This window comes from Ipomoea triloba, chromosome 2, assembly GCF_003576645.1.
Source record: "Ipomoea triloba cultivar NCNSP0323 chromosome 2, ASM357664v1".
In the NCBI taxonomy this organism is placed as follows: domain Eukaryota; kingdom Viridiplantae; phylum Streptophyta; class Magnoliopsida; order Solanales; family Convolvulaceae; genus Ipomoea; species Ipomoea triloba.
Window position 1 is genome coordinate 19,201,886 of NC_044917.1, and position 10,329 is coordinate 19,212,214.

At 34.9% G+C, this 10,329-nt stretch overlaps 1 protein-coding gene across 1 annotated transcript; it reads right to left on the reverse strand.

The window, feature by feature from the left end:
• Window positions 1-5,011: 5,011 nt before the first annotated feature.
• Window positions 5,012-5,773, reverse strand: LOC116010877. Its single transcript, XM_031250373.1, has 2 exons — window positions 5,366-5,773; window positions 5,012-5,236 (listed from the first exon to the last, which is right to left on the reverse strand). The coding sequence occupies exons 1-2, from the start codon at window positions 5,771-5,773 to the stop codon at window positions 5,012-5,014; spliced, it is 633 nt and encodes a 210-aa protein (XP_031106233.1).
• Between the last annotated feature and the right edge of the window lie 4,556 nt (window positions 5,774-10,329).

Consider the following 10,329-nt stretch of genomic DNA (forward strand, 5'->3'; position numbering starts at 1 on the left):
TCCTTTATCTAGATGTTCAATTTGTAGGCCAAGACAGAATTTTGTTTGCCCAAGATCTTTCATTTCAAATTCTTTTTTCAAATAATCTGCTGTTGTTGGGATTTCCTCAGGGGTTCCAATGATGTTCAAATCATCAACATAAACAACAATTATAACAAATCCATCTCCAGATCTCTTGATAAAAACACATGGANTAGCCAATGCTAAACTACATCCCAGTTTGAACTTTATAGGAGTGTGCCCTTCACCTTGTCAAATCATTCTACCAATCAAACAAACAGAAAATACTGTTATGAAAATAATAATAATATTATTATTAATAAGAAGCAGAATAGCAGCAGCGAATCACTAGGATGAGAGAATTTAGAGGATTGCTAATATTTCATATATCATGTGTAATCAAGAACAAAGAAGTGAGGGGGTATTTATAGTATCAGATTGAGGAGTAAACAAATATATTATTTGCATAGGGTAAACAAGTGTCAAAGCTAGTCTAGTTGGCTGATCAGAATGTAGTCTTGCCTTGTCATGCTTGTGGTCACGTGTTCCATTCCCAACAGCTGTTTTGGAACTTGAAGCTATCCTTTTGAAAGCTGAGAACCGCCATTCCATATAATAATATTCATTATATACAGATACTTTACCCTTATAGATGAAGTAGCTTGATGGACAAAGCTTCAACTTTTTGCATATGAGGGTAAGGGTTCAAAACTCAACTTAGACATCCACATTTATTTTTGTTTCACAACACTCCCCCTTGGATGTCTACAGGGGAACACTATATTGCCTCGTTAAAAACCTTACCAAAGAAAAACCCAGTGGGAAAAAACCTTGGTTAAGGGAAAAAGAGTGCAATAATATGCTCCCCCTGATGACGACATCACTAAAGATCTTTAAGGTGGCGCATACCAATTCCATGAACTAACTTCTTGAATGTAGCCGTTGGTAATGCCTTGGTAAATAGATCTGCTAAGTTCTCACTTGAACGAATCTGTTGAATATTCATCTCACCATTCTTCTGAAGGTCATGAGTGAAGAAGAACTTTGGCGAAATGTGTTTTATTCTATCTCCTTTGATATATCCCTCCTTCAACTGAGCGATACATGCTGCATTGTCTTCATATATTGTTGTTGGAGTATCATCTACAGACAACCCGCACGTCCTCCTAATGTACCGAGTAATTGATCTAAGCCATACACATTCTCGGCTTGCTTCATGAATAGCAATTAGCTCAGCATGATTTCAAGAAGTGGCCACAATTGTCTGCTTGGTAGAACGCCAAGATATAGCAGCACCTGCACTCATAAACAAATAACCAGTTTGGGATCGCGCTTTATATGGATCCGAGAGATATCCAGCATCTGCATAACCAACCAAGTCTAATTTGGGACCTTTTTCATAAAATAAACCCAAATCGATGGTTCCTTGGAGGTAGCGTAATATATGTTTGATACCATTCCAGTGCCTTCGTGTTGGGCAAGAACTGTATCTTGCTAACAGATTAACAGAAAATGCAATATCAGGTCTTGTGTTATTAGCAAGATACATTAGTGCACCTATTGCACTAAGATATGGCATTTCCGGACTAAGGATTTCTTCATCATCTTCTTGAGGTCTAAACGGATCCTTTTTCACATCAAGAGATCGAACAACCATTGGACTACTCAATGGATGTGCTTTGTCCATATAAAATCTCCTAAGGACCCTTTTGGTATAATTTGATTGATGAACAAATATTCCTTTATCTAGATGTTCAATTTGTAGGCCAAGACAGAATTTTGTTTGCCCAAGATCTTTCATTTCAAATTCTTTTTTCAAATAATCTGCTGTTGTTGGGATTTCCTCAGGGGTTCCAATGATGTTCAAATCATCAACATAAACAACAATTATAACAAATCCATCTCCAGATCTCTTGATAAAAACACCAATTATAACAAATCCATCTCCAGATCTCTTGATAAAAACACATGGACAAATTGAGTCATTTCCAGATCTCTTGATAAAAACACATGGACAAATTGAGTCATTGGTATAACTCTTGATAAAAACACATGGACAAATTGAGTCATTGGTATAACCTTCTTTTAGTAAATATTCACTAAGTCGGTTATACCACATGCGCCCTGATTGTTTTAGTCTATATAACGATCTTTGTAACTTTATTGAATAAAGTTCTCGAGGACTCGTTTTATGTCTTTCAGGCATTTTCAATCCATCAGGGATCTTCATGTAAATGTCATTATCAAGTGAGCCATACAAATAAGCTGTTACAACATCCATTAGGTGCATATTTAGCTTTTCATGCACTGCTAAGCTAATGAGGTATCGTAATGTTACAGCATCCACTACAGGGGAATATGTTTCATCATAATCGATACCTGGTCTTTGGGAGAATCCTTGTGCTACGAGTCTTGCTTTATACCTTGTAATCTCATTTTTCTCATTTCTCTTTCTTACAAAGACCCATTTGCGCCCCACAGCTTTTACCTTTTCAGGTGTTCGGACGATTGGGCCAAATACTTTTCGTTTTTCAAGAGACTTTAATTCTGCTTGTATAACATTCTTTCCACTTAGGCCAATCGTCTCTATTTTGACATTCATGAATGGATCTTGGTTCATGATCCATATCATCATTCATGATACTCAATGCGACATTATATGCAAAATAGTCATCCAAAGTGACTTCATTTCTATTGCATATATTTTCAGCATTAGTATAATTTACCAAAATCTCTTCATTTTTCTCAATTTCTGGTGAATGAATTTCTCTACAGATTTCATTCCCATCAGATTCATTTATTTAACTTTTCTCATGAATGTCATTATTTTCACAAAGATCATTCTTTGTATTGACCTTTCTTTTTCGAGGATTTTTGTCCTTCGAACCAATAGGTCTCCCACGCTTCAAGCGTACTTGAGATTCATTGCTAGTTTGACCTTTTGGAATATCAATACTAGCAGGAACATTAGCTGCTGGGATATAAGACTTTGTTACCCGTTTTGGGTCAGCGAATGCATCTGGTAGTCTATTGGCCAAATCTCGTAAATGGATTATCTTTTGAACTTCTTGTTCACATTGCTGAGTCCTAGGATCTAGATGAAGCAATGAAGGAGTATTCCATGTTATTGTTCTTTCCACAACTTTATTTTCTTCTCTTAATGTTGGAAAGGATGTTTCATCAAAATGACAATCAGCAAAGCGTGCAGTAAATAGATCTCCTGTTAATGGCTCAAGATATTTAATTATAGAGGGAGATTCATAGCCAACATATATTCTTAATCTCCTTTGAGGGCCCATTTTAGTACGTTGTGGTGAAGCAATAGGAATATAGACTGCACATCCAAATGTTCTCAAATGGGAAATATTTGGTTCATGACCAAATGCTAATTGCAATGGAGAGAACTTATGATAACTTGTCGGCCTAATGCGAATTAGCGCCGCTGCATGCAAAATAGCATGTCCCCACACAGAAGAAGGGAGTTTGCTTTTCATAAGTAATGGTCTAGCTATTAATTGTAACCTTTTGATAAGTGATTCTGCTAGACCATTCTGTGTGTGAACATGTGCTACTGAATGTTCAACATCAATCCCAAGTGATGTACAATAATTATTAAAAGCTTGGGATGTAAACTCTCCAGCATTATCCATGCGGATTGATTTAATTGGATGGTCAGGAAAATGTGCTCGTAGCCTTATTATCTGAGCAAGTAATCTCGCAAATGCCATATTACGAGATGATAATAAGCATACATGTGACCATCTAGTTGAAGCATCAATTAAGACCATAAAGTATTTAAATGGTCCACATGATGGATGTATAGGTCCACATATATCACCTTGAATTTGTTCCAGGAATGCAGGTGATTCAATACCAACTTTGGTTGGTGATGGCCTTATAATCAATTTCCCTTGAGAACATGCAGAACAGAAGAATTCATTTCCTTGAAATATTTTATGCTCTTTCAAGGTATGGCCATATGTATTTTCAATAATCTTTCTCATCATCACATATCCAGGATGATCCAATCGGTCGTGTCAAATCTTAAATTCATTTAAGTCAGTAAACCTTTTGTTTACAATAAGATTGGCTTCAATGGCACTTATTTTTGTGCAATACAAACCTTGTGGAAGAGCATGGAATTTTTCTAACACATATTTCTTTCCAGATATTGCCTTTGTAACTTGGAGGAATTCTTGATTCCTTTCTTCTATAGTCTCAACATGATATTCGTTATTTCGAATATCTTTAAAACTTAATAAATTTCTGTGAGACTTTGGAGAGAACAATGCATCTTCTATTATCAATTTTGTTCCTCCAGGCAATAATATATTGGCTCTTCCAGAACCCTCAATCATTTTTGCACTACCACATATTGTAGTGACAAATGCCTCATTCTTTTCCAAAAGGCAAAAATACTTTGTGCTTTTAAGAATTGTATGTGTGGTTGCACTATCCACAATACATACATCTTCTTCATTTGCCTTTGGTTTAATCACAAGTGATGATGTGCTCATTTGTGTTTCTATATAATAAAGCAAGGGAAATATATTTAATTAGAAACATTACATAGTAGTAAACAAAACAAACATATAGATCTAATAAACTTAAAGGCAAAAACAACAACAGTATAACATATAGATATAGTAAGTTCCAAAAGTAAATAACATCAATCTTTCTTCTCTATTGGCCCAAGGTAGTCTTCCACATCCAAATGTGTGATGTCAAAATCGTCATTCACAAGAACATTGTTGGATTCTATATTCTTTCCTTTCTCTTTCAGGGATGCTTGATAGAGATCCACAAGGTGCCTTGCAGTACGACAAGTGTGCTCCCAATGGCCAGTCATGCCACAACGATAACATGCGTTTTCAACATTTTTGGGAGGATTTCCATGTTTTTCCTTGTCATGTTTTGCACCATTATTTTCCCATTTTCGGTGGTAACTTTTGTTTTTGAAATTATAACCACCATGACGATTTTGTCCATGACCGGGATTATAACCATGGTTTCATCCACGACCACGGCCACGGCCACGGCCACGACCACGACCACGACCACGACCACGGCCTCTTGTATTTTCATTGTTATATGACACACCATTGGCCTCAGGAAATGGGATAGAACCAGTAGGTCGTGCCTCGTGGTTTTTCATCAACAGCTCATTGTTTTGTTCAGCCACAAGGAAACATGAAATTAATTGAGAATATTTGGAAAAACCCTTTTCTCTATATTGCTGTTGAAGCACAATATTGGATGCATGAAAAGTAGAGAAGGTTTTCTCAAGCATATCCTCATCAGTAATTTTTTCTCCACATAATAACTAAGAGCTGATTTTGAACATAGCAGAATTATATTCGCTCACAGTAGAGCTGATTTTGAACATAGCAGAATTATATTCGCTCACAGTTTTGAAATTTTTGAACATAGCAGAATTATATTCGCTCACAGTTTTGAAATCTTGCAATCGCAAGTGAATCCAATCATATCGGGCCTTTGGGAGAATTACTGTTCTTTGATGATCATATCTCTCTTTCAACATTTTCCAGAGCTCAAGGGGCTCTTTCACTGTGAGATATTCATCTTTCAACCCTTGGTCAAGGTGATGTTGTATGAAAATCATCGCCTTTGCCCGATCTTGTATCGAGGCATCATTATTCTCTTTAATAGTTTCACCAAGACCCTTTGCATTTAGATGCATTTCAACATCCAATGCCCATGATAGATAATTTTTCCCAGATATATCAAGTCCAACAAATTCAAGATTTGACATATTTGTGATATAAGATAAAATATTATGATATATATATATATATATATATATATATATATATATATATAATTTACCTTATATAATATTTGACTTGACTTCGAGACTTCGTGCTGATAACGTGTTATGAAAATAATAATAATAAAAATATTAATAAGAAGCAGAATAGCAGCAGCGAATCAGTAGGATGAGAGAATTTAGAGGATTGCTAATATTTCATATATCATGTGTAATCAAGAACAAAGAAGTGAGGAGGTATTTATAGTATCAGATTGAGGAGTAAACAAATATATTATTTGCATAGGGTAAACAAGTGTCAAAGCTAGTCTAGTTGGTTAATCAGAATGTAGCCTTACCTTGTCATGCTTGTGGTCACGTGTTCCATTCCTAGCAATTGCTTTGGAACTTGAAGCTATCCTTTTGAAAGCTGAGAACCGCCATTCCATATAATAATATTCATTATTTACAGATACTTTACTCTTATAGATGAAGTAGCTTGATGGACAAAGCTTCAACTTTTTGCATATGAGGTTAAGGGTTCAAAACTCAACTTAGACATCCACATTTCTTTTTGTTTCACAACAAATACCAACTTTTAAAACATATGGTATAGTAGTTTTTTGATTTCCTCATTAGTTTCATCACTATTATATTTATTATTATTACAACCTATATTTATGTTTTTTTTATTGAAGTTATATTTTAAATATTGAATTGTTATTAATTATGAAGTTTTCTTTATAATTATAACGTTATTGATAATAAAACAAAAATAATCATAAATTATAAAAAAAATTATATTTAAAAATTAAGTAAAGCATAATATACATTTGCCTCATAAGTTATTTCACATATAATCAACTAAAAGTAAACAATTAATTTACAAAACACTTCTCTAAATTCTATTAATACAATTAATTGGTCAAAACAGCTAACTCAATTAGTTATCAGCTATTAGCTAAACCAACTAACTATCAGTTAATTGTCAAACACCTAGATAGCATTACTATCTTTTTAGGCACAAAAGTTTCAAGCGATGTATTTATTTATTTATTTTACTAATTTTTTTAACTTAATGTACATTATGTACAATATTAACTTAATGTACATAATATATTAATTGTGTGTAAATAATATGAATGTCGTGTTGGACTAAGGTCAAAACACAATTTGAACTTTGGTCCATGGTATAACAATTGAGTTATGTTGGTCCTTGGGAGGGTTATGGTATAAGTCTAGAGGATGGGGTGAATTTGACTTGTAATATTTTGAAAACTTTTATGAAACATTAAAGCAACCGAGTGGTAACTTTGACCTCTCATTCAGAATGCACAACATATATTTGTTAACCCTTTTTGAAGTTCTTTGCACGTGATTTTAGTCTTAACAAATTTTAGGTTTGGTGAAAGTTATGCAATAAAGGAATAAATAATTAAAGAGAATGAGAGAAAGATTTTTTACAGTGATTAGGCTATAACTAGCATACTCCACTCTTTTCCACCAAAAAAAAAAAGCATACTCCACTCTTTTCCTTAAACTCCTAAGGACGTTTGCACTATCTCCTAGTACAAATCACAAACGTTCACGCTTTGAACACGAAGCCAGCCGTGAACTCCACCACTAGGTTTTCAAATCAACACGAGTTTACTCTGCTTCTTTCTATTTCTACCGAGTAGAGGTTACAAAGGTTGAAGAAAATGTTTTTCTTTTTTCTCCAACTAGAGATCTTGGTTTGAAGAATCTTGATCTTTGTAGGTTGAGCAGCCAAAGTCTCTAAAATTTAGATATAATCTTTTCAGCTTTTGTCTCTCACTTTCTCTTTTAAACACTGGTCGCTTGAACACTAAAGAAATTTTGAATGACTAGCCCTTCTTCAGTCTTAGAAGAGGGTATTTATAGGAAAGTGAAAAAAGTCCGATAGAGGGAAGACCTAATTCAAACGGCTATTGACCAATGTGTAGAGACCAACCGTTAAAGATTATTTTTGCACTGAACATTACTTTTTGTTCTACACAGATTATCTAGGCTTTTAAGGAAAAAATTTTCCTTGGGATATATTACTAGGACATTTTATTCCTCGGACATACATGTTCAAGTTTTAAGGTTTCGAACTATAGGCTTAAAGAAATTTCTTGAGTAATTCTTTTGATAAATGCCAAAGATGCTACCTTTTGTGGGGTATCTGAGAGACATCTTGTGCTATAAATGGAGTTTTTTGATCATATTACATGCTTAGAATAGCTTATTTTAATAAAAGATAAGAACAATGACTAATTGTGTGGTTGCATTTGTGGAGAATAGCAAAAACTGTAATTTTTAGGGCACTTCTGCGACAATTTGGTAATTTGAGCATATCTTGAGCTAGGAGTATCCAAATGAGGTGATTCAAGTGGCCTTAGAACAGGAAGTTAAAGGGCTACAACTTTGATGAAGACCAAACGGACAAATTCGGACTGTCATCCATCCACAAAGCTGTCCAAGTTCGTGGACGGGTCGTGGACAGGAAACAGAAAGTCCCACAACCCTGTCCACGAAAGTGGACCACTCGTGGACGGGGATCTGGGCAGAAAATCAACATTTTAAGCAAAGGCTTGTGGTAGGATTGACAATCTACTTTTCATTTCAACTTTCCAAGAGCTTTTTTAGAATTTTTTTTTTAATATCTCTCTAGACTAGATTCAACTAGCTACACTCCAATTTTTGTATTTGAAGATTGCTATTGTGGATTCAAGTTTGGTAATCATCTTCTACTACTTGCTAGATTTGATTTCTTATAATTGCTATTCAATTACATGATGAATTGTAGCTAGAATCTCTAGGAGTTGGATTTAATGATCTAGAGATTGTGCATGCTTGATCTTCCATTGTTGAATAGATGAGATTCTTGCAATTGTGTCTTAAATGCTTTTGTGTGGATGATGTTGTGTATTGATTCTTGCTCATGTACGGCCATAATGAGTGAGGAATTTGAGAGAGTGGTAGTGACAAGAGATTGTGCTTCCATGTAGTCTTACTCATTTACATTCCCACCCTACGATCCAGAGAGGGCTAGGCCTAGAAAGAGTGGAATCCAGAGAGGGCTAGGCCTAGAAAGAGTGGTAGACAAAGTGTTTGATAAAATACCTTAGCTGATTGGGGACCTAAGAGTCTAAGTTCTACGCAACTTGGTGATGGTGTCTCTGTCTCCCTTAAGTCTAGACATGATTTGCATTACATCAAGTCCAATTGTTTCTCACATGTAACAAAGTCTTAATTTCCTAACCTAATGGGGTAGCTCTCTTTGTGGGGAAGAATTCCGAGAGAACTCGGGTTCAATCCCCATAAGTGACGATTCCCCCTGAGCCAGCTCCTGTGCCTCTCAGCGCGAATATGGGGGACCGTGCGCTTAAATATGACCAAATTAAAACTGTTAAACGGAAATGAAATATAACAATTTCAATAAAGTTATGCGCTTAAATATGACCAAGTTAAAGAGTAACCCTATTAAATCCTCAGACAAGTCTCCCTTTATGTGATTTACATACTATTACATAAAATTTACCTCAACATACACTTAGGGCTGCCCAATCAATAGTTTATGATTTTTGTAGACTTTAGGCTAACTTGAGCAGATAGAATGAAAATGAACAACTGCAAATATTAGTTTGTGGAGGGAACTGCACATTTCAGTTGGGCGTGTCAAAGATATAGATTTTTTTTCTAAAACTTCTATCATACTCAAAATCTATAAAGTTGTGAAAAAACTTGAACAAAGGGAGATGCTCTCAAAGAGTGGCGGTTCCCTCTGTTTGTTTTATGACTTTTAGGTGGTTCCCTCTGTTGGTTTATAGCGAGATATATGAAGAATGAAGAATGTAGAAAGAATATATGGAGAGAATATAAGTATTGTATTGCTCAGAATTGCCTCCCCCTCCTCCAAGAATGGAGGATTTATTTATACATATTTTGAGCCTAGAGCCCTGCAAATAATAAGAATCCTGACTGCCCCATATTGAGAGTCTTTGTTACATTATAATTAATAAACCCTAATCCTGCTAATATTACTAAGTCCAATCCTTATTGAATTCTTCGGTAGCTTTGCGTTGGGTCTCTTTCTTGGGCTTTCTTAATACAATTACTCTTTTAAGCCGGTCCATGTGGTCCAAGTCTAGTGTATTATTCATCATCCAGTTCTTGAGATTTCGTAAGTACAAAGTCTCTAAAATATATATATATATATATATATATATGTATATATATATATATATATATTGGGCCAATTCGCGTGACCCAGACTAGTGTATTATCCATTGCTCTCCGTTCAGAAAAAAAAAAGAAAAGAAAGGAAATGAAAAAAAAGGTTAAGAATGAGAGTCAATTGTAGTAATTTATATCATAACATAAAAGATTAAAGATTTGATTTGATTTGTTTAAAAAAAAAAAAAAAGATTTGATTTGATTTGAGTTAGGTGGACCCCAGCAGCAGCAGGTAAAGGTTTTTGCATGGTTTATAGTGCAAACCAATGATAAAAGGGCAGGTGTGAGCTGTACAGTGCAGCTGGGGTCAGGCAATCCCAACT